Source organism: Rhinolophus sinicus, linkage group LG06, assembly GCF_036562045.2.
Source record: "Rhinolophus sinicus isolate RSC01 linkage group LG06, ASM3656204v1, whole genome shotgun sequence".
Taxonomy (NCBI): domain Eukaryota; kingdom Metazoa; phylum Chordata; class Mammalia; order Chiroptera; family Rhinolophidae; genus Rhinolophus; species Rhinolophus sinicus.
Genome location: NC_133756.1, coordinates 13,687,726 through 13,710,343, shown reverse-complemented (window position 1 = coordinate 13,710,343; position 22,618 = coordinate 13,687,726). Strand labels below are relative to the sequence as shown.

Below are 22,618 nucleotides of genomic sequence, written 5' to 3'. Positions count from 1 at the left end.
GGCTTATTCAGGACAGAATTTCCCCAGGCCAGAAACTTCCTGCATGCACATGTTTACAGAAACAGGTGCAGACCTCCATAGGCACATCCCCAGCATCCAGAACTCAATAGGCGCTTAACCAATGTGTGCTGAGCCTATAGGCATCAGGGAATGCTGACACATACTCTGACACAAAGCCACAAACGGGGCTCAGACACTGGAAACCCGCCCCCACAATCCCTGCCAGTTATCCTCCGCCGCCGCCACTCCCCTTGCTAACCCAAGGCGCGGGAAATATTTAAAACAATTTTATTCATGAAAATATGCTGTACAATGCACTCTACACGGCCTCGACACAGCACACACGCACACGCACACGCTGACGGCACGGCCACGGTACACAGCCTACGATATGCGCCGGGGACGCCGCGCCCACAGCCCGCCCCGCCCCGACACTTATAAATATGGGAGGAGCCAGGACCGGCACGGAATAAGGGGTGTCAGGTTAGGGGGTGGGTCCGGAACTGAGGCCCGCTGGAGAGGCTGAGACCAGTATTGGGGCGGGGGGGGGGGTGTTGGAAAGGGCGACTGACTCCGACTGGGGAGGAGAGAAGCGAGGGTTGACAAGGATGGGAGGGAGGGGCTTAGCCATGGAGGGGAAGGGCCGGAGAGGGTTAGGGCTGAAGGAGGGACAGTTCAGGGTGCACAGCTAATAGATAGATGTGTTTTCCGGAGGGGGGCTGCTGGCTTTCGAAGGGTGAGGCAAAGACCAGTGTAAAGTGTCAGTTGAGAATCAGATCGGACGGAGTTTGGGGTGGGCAGTTCATCACCCCAAGCGCCCCCCGCCCCCGCCCCCGCCAAGGAAACAAAGATTTGGAGAGGCCCTGCCCCATCCCCGGGTTGGCTTTTCGGACCAGCGCAGCCTATCTCGCTCCTCCCCACTCCCACCTAGCCCGAATTCAGCCTCCACCCCCAGGCTTCCTTCCCCGGGAGTAGGGGGAGCGGCTCTCTGGAGTCTGGGCAGGAATGGAGCGCCCCAGCCCCTCCCTCCCACATCCCTCAGCGGCCAACTTCTGAGGGATGTCTCTAGCAGGGCTGGGGTTGCCTCCAAGATCTTCCCGCGGAGCTGGAATCGGGGGTGGGGTCCCGGGAATCAGGATGGGAAGACTGAAGCCCCTTGGGGACGGGGCGGGCACCCGGGGCGTGGGAGGCGGCCTTCAGCCAGGAACCCAGCTCTGGTTGGGGGGCGGGGCTCCCGCCAGGCCGGGCGGCGGCGGAGGCAGGGCCGAGTCGAAATTGAAGTCCATTTCGTCGCTGTCCATGAAGTCGTTAAGGATGATGGACTCGACGTCGCACTCGAGGCTACCGCTGAACATGTCGAGGTCCAGGTCGGCCGGGAAGCGGTCGGGCGCGGCACCCAGCGGCCCGGCGGCGGCGGCCGCATAAGGCCCGGGCAGCGCGTCCAGCAGGAGGCCGCCCGGCGGGCCCCCAAAGGCGACAGCGTGGCCCGGCGGCGCCAGGCCCGCGGTGCCTGCCTCGCCGGGCAGCGTCATAAGGCTGATGGGGTGGGCTAAGGCACTGCGCGAGGGCACCGGTGGCGCGTATGGGGCCGCCCCCTTGCCAGGGTAGGTGGCAGCCGCGCCCGCCAGCGCCAGCTCCCCAGGCGCGCCCAGCACCGGGCCGGGGCGGGGCGCGGGCGGCGGCGGCGGCGGCAGTAGCGCGGGCAGCGCCCCAGGGCGGAAGGGCGCGGCGGCGGGCGCGAAGCTGGCCTGCTTGTTCTCCTGGATGGTCTGCATGGGCAGGCGGCGCAGCGCGCCCAGCGCCGGCGGACCGAAACCCCCACCCCCGCCGTAGGTGCCGCCCTTGCAGCCGCTGAAGTAGGCGGGCGTCCCGGCGCGGGCCCGCGGCCCGTACGCGTCCTGCGCGCCGTCCAGCAGGGCCTCGGGCAGTCCTGCGCCGCCGCCGCCGCCGCCTCCGTGCAGGCCCAGCGGACCTCCCAGCTCTGCCAGGCGGGGCAGTTCCCCTGGGCAGCGCGCACCTAGCGCAGGAGAAAGCGCGCTCGCCGGACTGGGGTACATGAGCGGCGACGAAGGAGCCAAGGCCTCCAGAGCCTCGTCGTCCTCCAATTCGGCCGCCTCCCCAAGCAGGGGTCTCCTGCCACCGCGGAAGTCGGCCCACGCCTCGTAGTCGTCGCTGGCGTGTGAGGCCGGGCTGGTGGCCCACTTGGCTGCGGCAGGCACTGGCCCCGGGGCTGGTGCGCCCGGAGGGCTGTCGTCGGGGCTTCGCTCAGGTGCTTGCAGCTGCTTCTTCTTGCTTGCCTTGCCCTTGATGCGCAGGAACTTGGCCCCATTGTCCATGGACACTGCCCTGCGCCGCGGCGTCTTGCCGGTCTTCCCGCCCTCAGGGTTCAGCATCCACCAGGAGCTCTTGCCTGTGCCCTCGTTCTGCACGCGGATAAAACGGGTGTGCAGCGACAGGTTGTGGCGGATGGAGTTCTGTGGCCAGAGACAAGGGCATGGGTGGGGAAGTGGGAAGTGAGACCATGGGAAAAGATGGGGAAATGATAGAAAGGAGGGGGAGAAAAAATAGAGAAAAGGAGAGGATAAGAGAATGGAGAAGAACCAGAATGAGGAAGGGGGAGGGGATAGGTAAGATGGAAAGGGTGAACGGGTGAGGGAAGCAGGTGTAAGTACCAGGTCAGACATACTCAAAGACTATCCATCCAAGACCCCAGAACTGCATACCCCTCCCCCGCCCCCGCCCCCACAGGCACTGCCCAGAGGGTGGGGCCAGGGCTTTGTGCCCAGCCTTTCCTTGGAGGCAAGGCCAAACCCTGAGGGCTACTCTTACGGGCTGGCAGCAGGGCAGCAGGACCCCCTCTCCCCCGACTCAACCAAGCCCTGTTGGGGGCTAGCCAAGCTGCCAAGGCCCCCCAGCACATTATGTAGGGGCTCATGCTGCAGCGGCTCATTTGTCTGCCCCCTCCCTCCCCAGCCTGGCGTGGCGCCAGGAGCCCGAAAACCCAGGGCTCCAGAAATCAATCTCGCGGTGACTGATTAAGCCCTGTTTAGAACTAATTGCTCTTTCGTGTGTGGGGAGAATAAATTACCTGCTTTAATTTCATGTCTTTAAAATGCAACTGCAGGTAGAGAAGACTGTTAACCCTTTGCTAGGAGGGCCTGGCCAGGGAAAGTAGAACAGGCTGGGTGTCCCCAAGGTGGGTAGAGGCCCGAGGCTTTTCTGAGATCTCCCCTGAACTCTGCGCTTCCATGACCACTACAGACACCTCGGATCCCAACAAGCCCCTCAAAGCACATCCAAGGAACATGGACACCTCTGACCCCACCTCTGCTCAGTGCCAGCCTTCAGGCCTGTCCAGCTCTCCGGCCTACCCTTTGGGTTGCAGCCCACCTTCTCTTCCTGATCAACCTGAAGCAGAGTAACTGTTCTCAAAGGCCCTTCCTGGTGGAACCTTCACAAATCCCCACAAAGCAGGTGGCATAATGCCCATTTACAGATAAGAAGACCAAGGCTCAAAGAGGTGAAGTAGCTTTCTCAAGGCTACATAGCCTTTCTGCTGTCCTGGGTGCTTCCCTGAGCTTCACTTTTGTCACCCCTGTACATACATATCCTCTTCTAAATGCCTTTTGTGCCCGACTTTAGTGCTTCCCACATCACTGCCTGGTTTTGCCAAGCCTGTCCTGGGGACAGAGGAAAACGGGAGGCCACAGCTTGACTGACCTCACAGGAACCTGTTGGGCCTGCCATGCCCCATCTCTGGGACTTCCCACCTGGTGGCCTTGACCTCCAGCTCAGGCACTGCTGTGCAAACAGCATAGGTTTGGGTATCAGAATGGCTGGGCAGGACACCTGACTTTTCAGCCACCTAGCTATGTGATCATAGGCTGTTGACTCAATCTCTGTAAGCCTCAGTGCCTCAGTGAACTACCCTGAAAAAATGGGTGACATTCAGTAACCACCTCAGAAGGCTGTTAGATCATTACCTGAAATTGTGTGGGTAGTGTTTGGTGAACACACCAGGTGCTCATAAACGATGTTTAAATCCCTCAGCCTGTCCAGAAGACCTCACCTCTTAGATCACCCGATAGACCTGCTCTGTCTCTCCCTCCTCTATATCATGCCGAGTGTAACTGTGCCTGGGCACCAACAACTGTGGAAAGCTGGCATTACACCCATCTCATTTACCAGGGAATGGAAGCCCAGAGGCATGATGTAACTTGCCCACAGTCCCACAGGCAGCAGTGCCAGGTACCACTCCAGATCTGCCCAGCTCATGGAATTGTTCTTAACTCTTCATCCACCCAGCCCTGTAACCACTGAATCATGAGGGCTCTCCCTTCTGCCTCCCTCCCACCAGTCTCCAGAAGGAAGGTCCCTTTCTGTTGCCCAGGGTACCCTCCCTCAGCCCCAGCTCCAGGTGCTGACCTGACTCTTTAGGGCTCTAGGCGCCCTATCTCTGGCACTTTCTAGTCTTGGGAGGTGACAGCTGGGGCCCCAAGGCTCCTCCCAGCATTGCCCTGCCTGGCTTCTCCTGGGGCCCTGACAGGAGGGGAGCTGGGCCCCCAGGGAGCTGTGTTCCCTTGAGTAGATACCCCCTTTCCCACTCCTGCCCTGCACCTGGCTCCCCAGTCCCTCCCCCACACCTGTGTTCAGAGGCCTCCGTTCTCCCTTATGGGACTATCTGGCTTAGCAGAGGCTCCACCTCCCAGCTTCTCCAGCTGGAGGTCAGTCAGGCAGCATCTCTTTATCAATGTCACCATGTGCCAGCCTGGTTCTGATTGCTAGGGAGGGAGGGAGGGAGGGAAGAGGAAGGACATCGCCCAGTACCAGCACCTACTCAGTACCTGCCTATTCAGCCTTGGGCGTTATAAGTACTTTATCTCATGTAATCATTCTATCAAACTCCATACAAGTCAGGGATTGTGATCCCTATCTCAAGATAAGGAGAGTGAGGCTCAGAGAGGTTAAGGTCACACAGTTTAAGTGGCAGAGCCAGGTATTGACTTCAGGTTAGTCTCACTCTGAGTCTAAAGGATATCTCATTCCACCATGGGGGAGAGAAACGAGTCAGACAATTTCCAAAGCATCTGAGGAAACCAGTACTCCAGTGCTTCTCAAACGTTCCATGTAAACCATCCCTAGAAACTAGCAGCACGGGAAGACGGGGCAATGTAAAAGGTCAAAATTCCTCACAAGTATTGTGCTTTTTAGAATACAAAGCAATTTTGCATTGAACTCCACAATGCATGCAAATTTCCTAAATATCAATAAAAATGTTTTAGATTACCACCAAGAACACATGTTCCAGGCCTGTGAAGCTTTCTATCCTTCCTCTCTTTGTTCCCTACCCAGCCTAGTACCCCTGGGACCCTGAGCCCCAGCCTGAAACCACAGCTGATTGGACCCAGAGAGAAGAAAGGACTTGCCCAAAGTTGCCCAGGACCTGGTGGCACAGCTGGGATTAGAGCCCAAGCCTCCTGACCCCCAGCTTGGTGCTCTTGCCCCTCCACCAAGCCTGACCTGTGGCAAGTCCATCTTCCTATCTGGTCCTCAGTTTCCCTACCTGTAAACTGGTAAGATGGGCCAACTGTACTGAGGACATTCTCAGGTTAACAATGAAAGAATCATCCAGTCCAGAGGATGGACTTTTTTAAAGTTGTGGAACTTTTTGTAAGTGGACTCTAATGCAAAGCTTGAGTGTTACACACTCAAACCAGCAGGGGTAGGGGCAGTGGTGGCTAGAGCCCTGGCCGCTCAGCACCCTCCCCTGAACTCTGCCATTGGGAGAAATTCTTCAGGCCATATGGAGGGTCACCCAGATAGGTGGCCCAGAGCTGGGCAAGGGCCTTGGCCTCTGATTACTGAGCTGAGCTCTGCACCAGGTGTGCCCTTAGAGCTGTGCCCCAAGAGTCTAGGCCCCGCAGCCCAGTCCGGCTCCTCAGGGCCCAGCCACTTGGTACCAATCCGAGCTCTGGGCCAAGATCCAGGGGCAAGCGCTGATCACATCTCACCCACAAGGCCTTCTGGGAGGTTAGAGGCCACGGAGGAGGTGAGGGAGGCAGAGGAGGGAGACACCTCTGCCAGCAGCAGTAACCAGGGCTCCCTCTTGGCGTCACCTAGCAACCCGCCACCACAGCCACGCCCTGGCATGCCCAGGCTCCCCTGGTGCTCAGAGCTGGGCCAGCTTCTGGGGTTGTGAGGCAGACCTGGGGCAGGTTCCCAGGGGAGATAGGACACCCCCTGACTCAGGACCTCAGGGAGACCATCAGGGGCACAGTGAAGGGACAGTGGCCATCCCATGCCCATCCCACTCTCCCTCAGAACTAGGGCCAGGGAGGCCAGCCTCCAGAGAGAGAAGGCTGGCACAGGGCAAAGTGCATGGGCTCTGGTGTTGGTCTGGATCCGTGTTGGCTCCAACCCTCACAAACAATGTGGCCCTAGAGCAAGATGCATTGAACCTCAATTTCCTCAAACGGCCACCTGCTTCCACCCTCTCTTCCCCACAGCTGTCCATCAGACAGCAGCCAGAGTGATCCTTTCAATGACACCAGAACCCTCCGCTGCACCCCTTCTCGCTGAGCAAAGAACAGAGAGACAAGCCCCGTTGTGACCTGGGACTCCTCCCCTGACGCTGTCCTACTTGATTCTTCCCACCTTCCAGGCAGTTCCACCTCGGGGCCTCTGTCCCAGGGGAACACTGTTCACCCAGACACATCAATCCCTCATCTCCTTCAGTCTTTGTTCAGATGTCACCTTTCCCAACGAGGTCCGTCCTGCCCACTCTTAACAACTGCTCTTCCTCTCTGCCATTTCTTGGTCCCCTATCCTACTTTACATTTTTCTAAAGCCATTATCACTTTCTAAATTCATATATAATTTATATATACGTACTTATGTTAATATATGTTGTATATTGAAATATATAATTTATATTGTTTATTATCTGGTTTCCCTTATACTAGAAGATAAGTTTTATGAGGAATTCTCCAAACTGGGCAACATGGTCAGAAGGAGAGACGAGTACGGGGTGGAGCAAGTCAGGAAGAGTATGATCCGCCGAGGGAACCGCAGAGGAGTAAGGGCTTCCATGAGGTGAAGATGGTTTCACAGGGTGAACAGTGCAGCTGCCCGTCCCAGCACCCCCTGCTCCCTCCTGCCTCCCAGCTAGATGGGTAACCCAGGGCTTGCTGCGGCCAATGTCCCTCCCAGCCTGTAACACCTGAGCCAGAAGACACTCCAGGAGCCCCAGTGGGAACAGAATAACCTCATCCTTGCGGATGGTGCCTCCCTCATGGACAGGGGCTGATCGGTTTGGTGGTGGCAGCTCATCCATCCAGCAGGACACCCTTTGCCCACGAGCAATAATGCATCCATCTGACAGCACAACCCCATTTATCCAGCACACCAGTCCCATTTATCCAGCAAGTACAACCTCATTTGCTAACAGCACTCCATTCACCTGACGGGCCCCCTCATTTATCCAGCAGGACACCCTCATTTATCCTCCACGTCGGAGTCTCTCCTTCCTCCCGTGGCGTGGCTGTGTTCTCCGCCGGTGCAACCCGACTGATGCAGCAGGACATCATCTCTCCTACAAGTGCACTTCATCCCCTGACAGTACAACCTCATTTATCTAATAATGCAGCCTCACCTTGCCTCCAACTACCACCTCATTCCCTGACAGTACAACCTCGTTTATCTTCCAGTACAACCTCATTTCTCCCTCCAGCACAGCTTCATTCTGATAGCTCAACCTCAGCCAATCTTACTCCTCCAGCCAGAGTCCACTAGATCTCTCGAGAGAGGAGGGTGGGAGTAGGAAGGGAGACTGGGGAGACAAGAGGGGTCCCACTATACCCTGCCCCCTGTCTACAGAGGGCTCCCTAGCACGAGATGTCCAATCTCCCCGGCCTCCAAAGGGCCCATAGACTTTGAGTTCTAGGCTGCTTGGCCCAGCCAGCACTCCACCATTGCCCCACCTCCTGTTTTGACCCCTCTAGGGCTAAAGAGTGCCCACACATGGATTTCCTCCAGTTCTCCAGGAGGGAAAACATCCCACCTGATTTGATTTGTAGCATTTGCTGATTTCTGTGGTATGGATACTCCCATTGTAGCCAATTGTAAGCTGCCAGCATGACGTGGTCACTGAGTGCAGAACTGGGAAGAAGTGTGCACAGTTGGCTCTCACGACCCAGTGCAAACCAGTTCTGTCACACCATTGGTATGTGCTTCAAACAACTGAGGCAGGAGAAGGGCAGCACCTACTAAATGCCAGACCCAGGCGAGGTTCTTCACAGATACTTCTTTTAATCCTGATAACCATCCCGTGAAGAGGTACCGTTTTACAAAGGGGGAGGGGGAGACTTAGCCTCAGGTGGGTTAAATGACTCCCCAGGCCATGAAGCTGGGAAGTGATGGAGCCAGGTGTAGGTCTCAGGGCTGTTGAATTCCAAAATCAGGGCTCTTCCCACCCATAGCCCCAAGTGTGGTGGGAGCCACTTTCCTGCTGCCCATGTTAGTGGCCATCCCTGCCTTGGTTCTCAAGCCCAAGTTTCCGCTTTTATCAGAGACAGGAGACCTAAGGCTTGTGCCCCTATCCACCTCAAGCCCTCTACTACCTCCTGGCTTCCCTGGTACCTAGGTAATTCTAGGATCTTTCCAATTCAGTTCTGTGTCTTGTGTCTATGCATCAAAGCCCAGCGCCAGGAGAGGATGCCTCTCCAGGCTCCATCACTGCCCAAGGTCCATCCCAGCCCCTCCCTCAGCAAACTGAGCCAGTCTACCCAGTGGGATGGTTATCTAGCTCCTTCCTCTGTGGCTCTCTGAGCAGAGACCACCTGTGGGGCTATCTGAGCACTCTGATCCTTTCCATGACTCCCGTTTCCTCTCGCCCTCTTTCTTTCCCTCCCTTTCTGCATGAAGAAAGGTCAATGGCAGGAGCTGTAATCCCAACTTCATTCAGTGGCCTCGGGCCTTCCTTGTTAAAGAGGGTAACAAGCCTGACTCCCATGGGGGAGGGCTGGGACCTGGATGAGATTCCACATATCAAGACTCTCCTACCTCCTTGTCTCAGAGCCCCTGCCGCACCTTTTACCCCCCTACCTCACTCTGGCCCCAGTCTGGTGGCCCCAGAATACACACGTCTCACACAGAGCCACAGACTCTCCAGGGGTCGCTTGCAGTGCTGCCTGGGGGGAAGCTGGGTGCTTAGTCCAGGCAGGCTTCCTGGCAGAAAGGGTGACCTGGATGACCACAGAGACCAAGGCCATGTAGAAATCCTTGGTACTAGGGTCTGTAGTAGAAGAGCGGTAGGAGGCACCAGGGCCACAGGTGTTGACAGGTAGGTGGGCTTAGGGGTCAGCAGCAGTGGAACAGCAGTGGCCAGCCAGAGGCCAGGAGGAACGAAATGTCCAAAGCATGGCATGAGGTCAAGGGGCAGGTCCTGGCATCCCCCACCCCCACACCCACCCCAGAGACAGCAGAGCCCTCACATCCAACCTGGGCAGCAAACCAACAGCAGAAGTCCAAGCTCACCCCTACGTGGCTCCTCATCCCCTGTGGACTTGGGTCCAACTACAGGCTGCTATTCAAGAGCCCTCTGATGCTCTCCAGCCTCATCACCTCCATTCCCTTAAGCCCATCTCGGACTCTAGCCACCCTGGATATCTCATAGCTCCATGACTTTGCACACTCTGTTCCGTTTGCCCTTCCCTCTCTCTCTCTGCTCGACCAGTTCCTGCTGCTCCATCAAGGCTAGCTCTGTGGCTTCTTCCTAGTCTCACCTCAGTGCTACTGCAGAAATCTAACTGCAAACTGGACTATAACTGGGTGTAAGTCTGCCTCCCCACTTGAACTTGGTGGGCAGTCCTTGGCTCACAGTAAGTCACACATAGGATGGAGCGCTCAGCATCCATGAACCACTCAGACCTGGCCATTCCATGCAGTTTCTGTTCAGCAAACCTCAGGCCAGAGCTCCAGGCCTCACCTCCTCCCTCCTGGTTTCCCCTCCTGTTCCTGTTGCCTCTGCTACCTCCCTATTCTTCAGCACTTCCTGGTGCCTGGGTAAAAAATCAGCAAAGTGAGGAAGTAAAGAAATGACCATTTACTGAACATTCACTACAGGCCATGCACTGTGCTCACATTCAAGGATTAAATCCTGCTGTCTTTGTGACAACCCTCTGAATGGGTTTATTTTCCCCATTTTACAGATAAGAAACTGAGGCTCCAAGAGACAAACTGACCTGCCCAAGGTCACAGGGTGCAGAATTCACACCAAAGCCCTTGCTCTTCCTCCCACTCTAAGATGCCTCTAGGGAGGAGCCTGGGCCAGGCTGAAGCTCCAGGGTAGGCATGGGGTGGGGACAGGGGGGCTGTCCACATTGACTCAGCAACCCTTCCAGACTTTCCTCCCCCATCCAGTATTAAAGGGGATCCCTAGGTGCAAAGCCACTCAGGCCCCTGTGTCTCTCCTGTCTGAGCCCCCTCCCTCCCTCTGCACCGGCACCTCCCACACCCCTGCACAGGCTCTGGGAGCAGCTGCAGTGACCTCACCCATCCCTGCCCTGAGCCTGGCTCTGGGGAGGGCCTAGCAGCTGTGCCCCAGCCCTGCAGGCTGGCTCCAGGAGGGAAAAGAGGAAGAGTAGGCATGGCGCCAAGAGAACCATCTGCTCTCCCAGGGGCATGGCCACCCGCACAGACACTGGCTCGCCCCCAGGGGCCACCCTTGGCCCTCTGTGCACAAGCCAAGGGGCTCCAGGAGCCCAGGGCAGCCCACCCAGACTGGAGCACTGGCCCTCATCTGCCATCTGTCTGCTCCTGGAAGATGACTGAGAGGTCCTTACAGGACATGTTGGAGCATGAATGTCCGCTGAAAAATGAACAAGTGCTCAGGGTAAGCTCTGGGTGCAGAGGCCAGAGGGCAGGGCTGGGTGTGCTATGCACTGCCTGCCCGTGTCCCAGTCCCAGCCCCAGCCTTGCTGGGCTAAGAGCCTGCAATCTCCTGGGGAGGGGCCCCCATCCCTTCACATCTGCTCTGCTAGCAGGTGCCTCAGGCAGAGGGTAAGCCCCTTCCCCCACAGCCCCAGCTCAGGTTACAGAGGAGGCAAGGCCAGCTGAGGACAGGGGGAGGGGAGAAGAGGGATGGAGGAGGCATCACGGCTTCTCAGTGTTGGGGGAGGGGAATTCGGATCTCTAGATAGGACTCAAAGCCGGAGAGGGAAGGGCCATGCCCAAGGTCACACAGTCTCCCAGTGGGCAAAGAGGAGCCAGTGTCCAGGTGCAGGCAGCCCTAGGTTCAAGGGTGACCTGGAGCAAGTCATCTGTAAAAACACAGAGCGTAAACCCTGCCTGCATGCCTCCCAAGGCCCTGGGGAAGGCTCTGTAGGCTAGAAGGCAGGGGCTCAACCTAAGGGCGGGACAGAGCTTGGACATCCTGAATATCTGATTCCTCAAGGACAGAACGGGAGGCATTAGAGGAAGGATCCTCCACTTGCCCCACACACACACACACACACACACACACACACACACTCACACACGTCAGTGACTCTCAGACACCAGGGCTCCGGGACTCCCACTCTACACAGTAGTAGGGAGATGGTTCTTTTCCTTTCCCAGAGCAATGAATAACAGTAATGATATTTGCTAAGATTTCTTGGGCACTTTACATGTATCTCTCCTGTAATTCTCACAACAAAGCTTGGGCATAAGTCCTGTTATTATTCCATTTTGTAGAGGAGGAAACTGAGGCTCAGTTGCCCAAGGCCACACAGGGTAAGCGGCTGAGCTAGGATCTGCTCCTCCCTGCTTGCCTCCAAGACTCCTAACCGTAGCACTCTCACCTCCCAGATCCTTAAGGCACCAGTGGGTGCTGCATGGCACGTGAGGCCTGACATCTTGGACTCTGTGGGTCTCCATTCTCTCTCAGGCACATCTCCCCGGAACCCCAGGACCAGGCCCACACTGGACTCCTGAGCCAGACCCTCTCCCCTCCACACCGCACTCTTGAGTGATCTTCCTGCCTGGGTCATTCCCCTTAGCTTGGAGTGCCAGCTCCCCAGCTTGGCATTCAAAGCCACTCGCAGTCAGGCCCCTGCTTGCTTCTCCACCTTCAAGTCCTGGTGGGCTCTGGCCAATAGTCAGATGTGTGAAGCTCCTGAGGGTTTGACCTCCTTTGTCTGGTTCCACTCCCCCACGTCCAAACACCCACAGCTCATTATCTGGCCTTCCATCATGACCCTGAGCAATCTTTATCCTGAATCAAAATCGGGAGTCCTCATCTTATCACCCCAGCTTGACCTGGGGGCACCTCAAGGTCAGGGAACTATCCAGTTCCTCTGAGCAGCACTGCACAGTGGGCCTGGATTAAAGTCAATGGAGGAAGCTGCCACCGATCTTGGGGCCTACAGATGGGGGTTGCGGGGAAGACAGCATGGGGTTGGAGACATCACCAGGCTGGTCTGGCCCTGCCCTTAGGGATCTCTCTGTCAGAGAAAACTAGGGACCATGGCGCCATCCCCCAGGCTGGAAGCCCCAGGGCCAAACTCCAAGGGAAGCAGAGACAATGATGGCGGTGGGGACAGGGGAGGTCAGCTTGGAAAGGCTTGGCCAGAGCACTGACCTAGGGAAGAGTTTCATTTCTGCCATTTACAGTGGGCTACTGGGAAAGCCACTTTATTTCTCTCGGCTTTCATCTCCTCATCTGCCAAACAGGAGCAGGAACAGTCACAGCTTCATAGCATCGCTATGAGAATTAAACGAAAGCATGTAATGGCACAGGAGTGTTGAAGCCTGGGCTGGAATAGTTCAGCGTGGCTCCAGCAAGGGTCAGAAGACAGGAGCGGCGAGTGATGTGGCCAGAGAGGTAGACTGGGGCCAGGTGGCCAAGGCCTTGAGAGTCACGCTAAGGACCCAGGATTGGATCCTGTAGGAACAACACTGTTGTACACATGCTCTTGTCTCCTCCACTAGATGCAAAGCTGTCAGAGAGCAGGGGCTATGGCTTTCGGGCTCCTCACCATTCTGAGTATTACACTGACATTTCCCCTCCATCCTGAAGCCAAAGGCTCTCAGTGGCAGAGTGTACCATTCTCTCTCTTCATGTTCATTACAGCATGATTTCTAAGATGCGGGAGCTGTGCGAATGTGTTGGAGATGGGGGGGTGGGAGGGTGGAGTGGGGCTGTTAGTGCCTTGGAGCTGACTGCAAAGGGCTCAAAAACGAGTGAGGAAGAGGAGTGGGCTCAATCCAGGCAGCCTGCTTGGAGGAGCTGGTCCACTGGGAGCAGGAGGGGCAAACAGAAGCTCAGGAAGTTACTATCTTAGCCATCAGTTCAGAATCGGACCCATCACCAGATAAACCTTTTAAAATATAGATTCCAGAGTCCACCAGCTGAGAGTGTGATATAGAGGGGGACTTGACACCATATTCACTAAAAGCTTTTAGGGGACTCTGATCATCAGCCAGGTTTGCCAACAGCTAAGGATTTAAGGCAGGAATTCTCAGGCAGATGCAGTGGGTTCAGGATCACCTGGGAGGTAGGGCTTTGTTCAAATCACCCAAGCACCCCGCCTAATTTCTGAGGGGTGTCCCAAGGGATCAATCAGTCCATGGGAGTCAATAGCTGCCTTGGTGAGCATGTGACAACTGCAGTGGGTGTGGGCTGAGAACTCCAGTGTCAGGTGTAATGGTGGCAGTGGGAAGGCAGCCTGAGATCAGAGGCAGCAGGGAAGTGGGAGGAAGGGCAGGGCCTGGACAAGGCCAGCAAGGGGGCTCAGGGGTCCAAACAGAGCAGTTTGGATTTGGGAACTGGAGTCCCAGAGGGATCTGGAGCATGAGCAAGCCTTGGGGCAGGAGCACTAGCTGAGCGCACCTGCACTGGAAGATGGTGGAACATGGTAGAAACAGACAGGTCTCCATCGAAATTCAGGCTCAACCTCATCCCAGCTATGCTGCCTTGGCCAAGTGACTTCATCTTTCTGGGCCTCCATTTCCTCAACTGCATAATGGGACTATAAACACATACCTGGCCGGACCCAGGTAGGATGAAATGAGAGAATTTATGTTAAGTGCCCAACTGACTGCCTAGCACCTAGACGTTAATTCTCTTAAGTCTTGTTCCTCTTCCACAAAAGGCGTCCCCTTTAGAGACCAGAAAGGTTTCTCTGCAAAGATGGAGGCCCTAGGGGGAGGGTGTGGGAGGCCCCTCCCCCACATGCCACCTGGCCCCCCTCCCACCTCCACATATGGGTTGGGGGGTGGGGAGAGGCAGCAAACAGCCAAACCCTCCCAAACAGGAGTTGGTTTCCATGGTAACCAGGGTGCCAGGAAGAAAGGGGGTGCTCCAGATCCAGCTGTCCCCCTGAGCGCCCTACCCATGCCCCAGAGCCCCAGTTAACGCCCATCCAACACCCTGCACTACCCATCTGCCTGCTCTGGGGGCCAGTTGGGACTGCCTTCATTGTGCCCAGAGTATGTCTGCCAGCTGGGTACTGACAGGGGCAGGGTAGGCACCTCCAAACAGGAGTACCAAGTTCAAGTCCATCCATACCTATACTCATATGCTGCCACCTTGAGAAGTCCTATCAGTACTTTCTGCAGTGCCCTCAGTCCCAACTAAGCCCTCCATGGCTCCTGGAACCAGAGGTTAGTCAGACACAGCGCTGAAAGGACCAGAGACCAAGTTAAGGCCCTTTGGACACTGACACGAACACTGAGAACCAGAATGGGAAAGAGCTTTGCTCCAGTTCACACACGCTGGGTCAGGCTCCCTACAGGTGCTCTGTCCACCCCTCACCCACTCCCAACGCCACACCTCCAACTCACCCCAAAGGGCTGAACTAGGACACCCTAAGTGATGGCCAGGGAAATGGGCCACAGCTGGGAGAAGGAAAGTCCTAACGTTAAGACCTGTCCAGCACTAGAATAGCAGTCCCAGAGGTCATGAGCTCTCAATCACTGGGAGTGTGTGAGAAGGGACTGAGTTGGGGAAGGAGGCGTGAAAGGGGGTGTTCAACTCTGTGACCCCCTCCTACCCCTAGAGATCAAAAGTCTGATTTGGCTGTGGAAGGGGTGGACACCAATGTATACCTGTTTCTCAGGTACCCACCCCCACAGGCTGCAATAGGGAGGGGTACTGGTGAGCCAGCCACAAGGGAAGGAGACAGTGAGGGAAGGAGGGGCTCCCCATTACAGCTGCTGCACCCATATCCCAGAGGCTCATATCCACACACAGTCCACAGCCACCCCTCACACCTCCTAAGAAACTGACAGAGGGGCTTCCACAGCCCCAAGGATGGAATGTGGTGGCCACCACCAACTGCCACTCAAAAACAGGAGAAGGTAGGCTGCCAGGAACAAGCCTGCACCCTTTAAAAATCCAAACACAGGCAGTTCCTTCCAGCCCTAAGAGGAAAAGCTTGAGTTTTGGGATCAGAAGGGGGTTCAATTCCCAGGCCTGCCACTTCCTAGGGATGTGACCTCAGGACAAGTCACTTCTCCTTCTGGGAAACGGGGATCCTAATACCCACCTGGAAGAATGGTGGCCAAAATTTGATGGGATGTATGCTTGGCTAGGAGGTGCCTCCTTCCTGGCCCTCTCAGCCCTCCTCACTCTCTGGCAGAGACCCCACTTCAGTCAGTCCTGAAGCTGGAGTCCTGAGAGCATGAGAAAGGGGGCCTCAAACTGCGGAAAGTGGGGGCTGGGGGGCACTGAACTTTCGAACCCGCAAACCCCCACGCTGTTCATCACCTTAGTACGAGTTAAAAATAACTGTCTCATCTCTTTAAATTAGTCTGTCTGCAATTACCGCCTGGCACGGCACTGCCCGCCATCGTCCCGCTGGAGCAGAGCCAGGTGGCAGGCGGGGCCCTCACCCTGTCTGTCGTTCTGTCTGCTTCCCAGTCCTCCCTTCCCCAACTCGCAGCAGTGCAGCTACCCCAGGGGCCCCCGGTGCTCCACCTCCTGAGCTCCCCAAGTTTGGCTGGGGTGAGGCCAGGGCTGTGGGCTGCTGCAGGCAGACAGGACCAAGGGGGGCAGTGGGGAGCAGAGGCCTGGGGTGGGGGCTTCTGAGCGCGGGGGAGGGGCCCCGGGAGGCCTGGGAAGCCGGAAGGGCCCGCAGCGCCAGCGCTTGTGGGTGGGTGTGAGCAGGTGGCCGTGGGAGTCTGCCGGGCGTGCCAGCAACTGTGCCAGGAGCGGCTGGCACAGGCTCGTGCCCAGGAGGCGGCCAGCTGCCAGCCCCCCACTCGCTCCTGCAATGCAGGGGGGGTGAGGACACCCCCAACCCGGCTCACACAGCCTCCTCCCACAGCCCCACCAGCCCTTGGGGCTGGGGATCCCCAGAGGACAAAGGAGGAGGAGGGAGCCCTGCTACAGCAAGGTTGGGGGAGGAAAGAAGGGGGTGCCCCTGCACTCATCACCACTGCTCAACCCAGCTGTAGCAGAACCCCCTTCTAATCCCCACCCCACCTAGGACCTGCTGGCCAGCCTGGGCCAGATGGGGGTAGCACCACCCCTCCTGATCTCACCCCCCAACAACCAGGCTACTCCAAGCCCTGAGGGAGAAGGGAAGTCCCCATTCACTGTGCACCTCCCCCACCAGGCCTGTGGACAGGAATGGGAGGCACCCAGGCCTGGCCTAGGAGCTCCCAGGGGAACTGGCAGCCAGGAAACAGAAAAGCAGGCAGAACAACTCCAGGGGTACTAAGTGGAAGGAGCACCAGGACCCAGAGTAACCTGGAAAGCTTCCTGGAGGAGTCCATCGATAGGGAAGGTGGGTCTGGAGCGTCTGAGAGGAAATGGGAGACTCTACCTGCACGTCAGATATCCACACTTCTGGGACATTGCAGAGGGACGAGGACCTCCTGTGCAAGCCCTTGCCCCAGGCTTGGAGACCCTCCTCACTGAGGGGAACACTCTTTGGTGGAGTTCCCAGCACCCAGCCCAGCCTCTCGCCAAGGCTTCAGCCCGGTGGGTGTCCCGCACCTGCTGCGGATCTTGCCTCCTCTGATTTGCCGGACAACCTCCCCACATCACAGGTGGGGCCACTCTAGGCAAAGGCCAAGCAAGGAAGTCCTTTCTGATCTGTCCCACTCTGTCTTTCCCCTGCCACCTCTGTGCCATCCCTAGGAGCCCTCCTGGATTCCAGCCTGTCATGCCCAACCCTCGCCCAGACTCATGTTCAATCCCACCTCCTTTGCCTTTGCGTACGCAGTCAACATCCGCTGGAAGACTTTCCTTCAAATTCTACACCTCAAGGAAGGTAGCCGAGATCAAGTGCCACCTTCTCTGTGAGGGCTTGCTTCGTTCCCCAGGGGATCTAACCTACCTTCCCCACACCCGTACCACCAGCCCTGGCCCTTCCTGCCTGTAAAACACTGGGCCTGGGTGTGGAACTGGCAGAGCCCTGACTGTCCCGAAGGCAGGTCTAATGCCTTCCTCTTTGGTCCCCCCACTCCATCTAACACAGGGTTTGGTACACCCTAGGGATCCAAGTGCAGCACTTATGTGGGCGAGGGGAGGGAGAAAGGAACAATGGGCCCTGATGCCAGCTCTGGCACCTGAGGCATACCATAGCCCCTGCTAACCAGAGGTTGGCTGGAAGTTGGGATAGCCCCTCCACCAGGCCCCCTGGAGGGGTTGACTGGGAATGGGGGTTGGGGGGACGAATAAGAGGGGAAGGAGGTGGGGGGTAGAAGGAAGACAGCCACAGAGGATGAGATGGCAAAGGCCAGAGGTCCCCCTAAACAGCCCTTCTCCAGTGCCTAGGTGGTCTCTGCCAGGGCCCAGGTCAGGAGCCCAGGCCTGAGACTCCCTCTCCAATGCCCCAGTCCAGGACGGGCCTGCCAGGGCTCCTTCCTTCCTGACCCCAGGCACAAGGAGAAGCACTGTATCCCCGACAGCTTGGTGCAGTGGCAATCACAACCAATGGGCGGGCGGGAGACCTGGGCCATTATCCAGGGCCTGCAGCTCACGGATGGCCTGAGAAGACTCCCATCCCCTTCCTGGGCCTCAGTCTCACAGTCTGAGAAATGAACTTCTGGGACTAAGTTATCTCCAAGCACATTCCCAATCACATTCTAGGATTTAGACTTGCCACTGTTCAAAAGTCATTAGTGTCCCCCTTCCACACCCTGTGCTAGCAGGACACTATTTTACAGGCTTTATGGGGCCTTGGAGGGAGAAATACCTGGACTGGAATCCAGCTTTTCCATCTACTAACTGTGTGACCTTGGGCAGTTCACTCCTCCACTCTGCTCCTCAGTGCCCAGCTCTGTAAATGGTGACAGTACCACCCACATCAGGGACTGCTGAGAGCATTTAAGGAGACACCTGGCACAGATGCCTGAAGGTGCTTGGCGTAGGGCTTGGCCCTGAGACCCTCAATGAACTGTAGTTCTCTCCCAGCTTCCAGCCTCATGCCCCTTCTTGCCATCTTCTCCCATCATCCCTAATCCATCAAGACCCGCTGGAGCTCCACCTCCTGCAGGAAGCCCTCCTGGTTTACTTGCCCACACCACCCTCCCTGGCCTTGGCATTTTCTGTACCATACACCCATTTCTTCACTCCTCCACCAGACATGCACTGGTGGCTCCTTGGTGCCAGGCTCTACCCCAGGTGCTGTGGGCACAGAGATTGCTCCGACACTGCCACTGTCTTCCAAAGGTGGGGTGGGGAAGGGAAATGAGACAGAACACAAAACACTAAGACCTATGACAAGCAGAGAGAGGCCAGAGCAGAGGGAGTCCTAAGCTGGCTGAAAATGGTTAGGGAAGGCTTCCAGGAAGAGGCATCTGAACTCTGTGCTCTTTAGGACAGGAAACACATCTACAGGGAGAAGTGAAAAGTGGGACAATGCATGGGGAGCAGGAAGGGAGGTGGGAGAGCAAAGCCCAAGGGCAGGACCCACTTGGGAGGAATAAGTGTTCTAGTGGGGACTTAGCTCAAGGGGACAAGAAAGGCTGGGGAAGGAGATTCACGTATGTTCCTCCAGCCTGTGCCCCCACCCCACAGTGGCCCGAGAGCCATGGGCTCCCAGGTCAGAGCACCCGTGACCCCTACAATGCAGCCACTGGGCATCTAGAGCTGTCCATGCCCACAAGCCTTCCCTCCTCCACTGGCACACCTCCTTCTCTGACCCTGTCTACAGACACCATCAGGCAGAGCTCCCTCCCTCCATTTAGGCATGCTTCCCTGGCAGAGCCCCGCTCTCCAATAGGGAGCCTGACAGCTTACAGGCCCTAGGCACAGCCCCCCACCCCAACCTCTTCTCCTACAAAGGCACGGACTATTCCCATTCCCCAACAAGATGACCAGAAGAGGGTCTGGAGGCCACAATCTCATCAAGCCCCTGTTCTCTCCCAAGATGGCTCCCCCCTTTCTACTGGCTGGCACTGAGACTTCCATGGGGTACCCCTGTCCCCTCCCCCACCCCCAAATGCATCTGGTCTCAGAAAACCAGGGAAGTAGAAGACAGACAGCCTGGGGCGGGCAGGGACAGATCCCCAGCCCTCAATACCCTGCCCTCACACCAGCAGGGGTCATCACCAGCCCATCTTGCTGATCCAGTCAAGGGGGACAGCAGCTGCCCCATGGACAACTCAGATCCTAGGTCACTTGACTAGTCACCCCACTTCAGACTGGCTGGTGCCCTAGGGTGAACTCTTGGCACCACAGGAAGAACTGTGGGCCCAGGGTCACACTCCTCATCCTAGGGCCAACTCTATGTAGAGCAGTGGGAAAGATTTGGGGGGAAATCAGTCACTGACCCAAGTCATTATTCCAGCTCTTTAAGGAGGTGCCCTAGTGGAGAGGGTAAAACAAGAGTAACCCAAAACACATTCGTGGGGGTAAGAGAAGGCTCCCCAATGTCCGAGGTCTGGGAATGGGTTCCTTTGCGATGCCCTCCAAAACCGGCTGGGGGTGTCCCTCAGGGGTACCTCAAAGTGGCAGTTCCTTGTCACCCTACCAGATCTCCCAACCCACATTCAGAGCATGCACAAAGCTACTCCCAGCACGCCCCCTCCTGTCTGCCGGCTGCCCCACGCCCTGGGCACACACTCTGTGACCCCTGGGGGTGCTGGGGGCCTCCCTCCCGCCGGCCCGCCGGGAGCCCAGACACATCGAGCAGCCCCTGGAAGCCCCAGCCCGAGAGCCCAGCCCCCCTCTCCAGCCGGACGCCCCCACCTTCCAGCCGGCAGAGCTGTTGCTGTCGCCTTTATCCTTGAAATAGGGCACGTAACGGACCATCCAGTCGTAGATCTGCGAGAGCGTGAGCCGCTTGTCCGGGGCGCTCTCGATGGCTTTGGTGATGAGGTCGGCGTAGGACAGGTTCCCCCACGCGTTTCGCCGGGAGCTCTTGGCTTTCCGCAGCGGTCCGACCTCCGCGCCCAGCGGCGGCGCTGGGGCCATCGCTGGGGCCGTCGCCCGGCGCTCCGGCCCGCAGTCCTCGGCGCCCTCAGCCACCCCTGAACCCAGCGCTCCGTCCTCGTCGCCGGCCAAGTCGGGCTGCGGCAGGGGCCAGGTACACGAGCGCGGCCGGCTCTGCGGCGCGAAGTCCGGGTCCACGTCCACCTGATGCGCTCGCAGCTTCGCAGCCATGGTCCCGCCCGACTCGGGCGAGGAGGTGTGGGAGGCTCCGCGAAGGGTGGGCGGGCGGCTCCGGGATCTGCACGCCCCGGGGAGGCCCGCGGGAGGGGTCCCTGGCGGCGCCGGCTCAACCGCGGGGCGCCATGGGCCGGGTCGCGGAGACAGGGGGCTGGACTCGCTGGAAAGCCCAAAGGGAGGGAAAGATGGGGGCAATGAGGGGGCGGCAGCCCCGGAGCCCAGCGGGCACACACCTCGCTCAGCTCCGCTTCTAGCACCTGCCGCCTGCCTGCGCCTGCAGCCACCACCGCCACCGTCGCTGCCGCCGCTCCCCCGGCGCCAGCCCAGCGCGCGGGCCCCGCTCTCCCGGGACGAGGCCGGATTGCACCATGCCGGAGCCCGAGCCTGTGCCGGAGCCCGCGCCGCCGCCGCCGCCCCGTAAATGCCGCCGCCGCCGCTCCGGCTCCAACGCCAGCTCCCGCGCCTGCCGCGCTCAGCGCCGGCTGCACCTCGGGATGGGCGGGGGACGGGGAGGGGGCGGGCCCAGAGCGGGAGGGGCGGGGCGTGCCCGCTAGCGGCCGCGGAATCCTCTTTTTGCCGGGTGTCCCGCCTGCCGGCCGGGGGTGGGAGCGCGGAACGCGCGGCTCAGGGCGACCCAGTCGCAGCCCCTGCAAGCAACAGCGCCGCCTATGGAGCAGGGAAGGAGAGGCAGGCGCGACCCCGCCCCCTGCTCGGCGATGGGGGAGGGAGCGCGGGGGCGGGGCCCGAGAGCTTTCATTGGTCCGATGCAGGGCCGTCCCGCCTACGGACTCGGCAGGATCCCTCCCAGAAGAGCGTCAGAGGGTTATTGTTACAACCCGGGGTTTCCCCGGGCAACGGGGATGGGGCGGGACTCAGAGCACTTGGCCCCGCCCCCTGACTTTAGACCCTCTGCGCTTCCAAGTCTTAGAAACCTGATGGGGCGGGTGATGTTGCTCGCCTTTGTGCCTTAGACTGGTCTGGGGAAACGAAAAGGGTCAGGAACACCTGGGTTCTCAGCGAGGCTTTGCCAAAATTTTAACTTCTCCATCTTCATGGCCTCTTAGGGTGCACATAGTTTTAGAGCCTCAGTTCTCAAAGTTTAACGTGTAGCAGAATCAATCTGAAGAGCTTGTGAAATCATATTATTGCTGGACCCCACGGGGTAAGCCTGGGTTGGGGCTGGAGACTGCATGTCTAACAAGTTACAAGTTCCCAGGTGATGCACCCAGGATCACACTTTGCAAACCACTGTTATAGACTATGGGAGGCTCTTACATACGGTTATCAGAACAAGCACTTGCCCCAAAGTTCATCCTGCATGGGGGGGGGAGCTTCTCTTTCAACAGATATTTATTGAGCACCTTTGATGCACCAGGCACTGTTCCGGCCACTATGGCAAGAGCAGAAACAGAGACAGTGGGGTCCCTTACAGCTTAGGCTAGTGGAGGAGTCAGATCTTAATCAGATCATCATATGGCCTCAGAAGGGAGAGGCTGGCGGAGAAGTTGGGCAGCCCATGACCTCATTCCACAGGGCCCTAGGCTAGGTTTCCAGCCACCACAACACCTGCCAGCCTTTGCTCAGGCTAGAACACCCTCTACCTAGAACACCCTTTCCCCTCCTCCAGGCCCTCATTGGACATTCTTCCACCTCCAAAGTTCAGCTCAAATGTCAACTCATCCCTGACACCTCTAACCCCAACTCCCAATACTTGTCTCTGTTCCTTGCTTGCCCACACCACTTGCTGCTCTGCCAGCAATGCCTTACGTCCCTTTAGGAAAATATTTCTCTTTTGCCAATCAGGAAACTGAGGCCCAGAGTAGGGATGTGACTGTCCCAGATGGAATAGCCGAGACTAGAATCCCAAACTCATCAGCCAGTGCCATACTCCTGAAGAGGCTGGAGACACCAACTTGCAGAGTTTTCTGAAGAGTGGGAGGGCTGACCCCAGGTCATGGGAGACAACCTCTCAAAAATTCCTTCCTTCCAGCTTAGGTCCCAAGGAGTAGAGCCAAG

General features: G+C 57.8%; 1 protein-coding gene across 1 annotated transcript; it reads right to left on the bottom strand.

The window, feature by feature from the left end:
* Positions 1 to 271: 271 nt before the first annotated feature.
* FOXO6 (forkhead box O6) lies at positions 272 to 21,488 on the bottom strand. The gene is made up of 2 exons (XM_019737090.2): positions 20,183 to 21,488; positions 272 to 2,474 (listed from the first exon to the last, which is right to left on the bottom strand). Exons 1-2 carry the CDS (start codon positions 20,594 to 20,596, stop codon positions 1,197 to 1,199), a joined length of 1,692 nt encoding a protein of 563 aa, XP_019592649.2. The 5' UTR covers positions 20,597 to 21,488; the 3' UTR covers positions 272 to 1,196.
* Between the last annotated feature and the right edge of the window lie 1,130 nt (positions 21,489 to 22,618).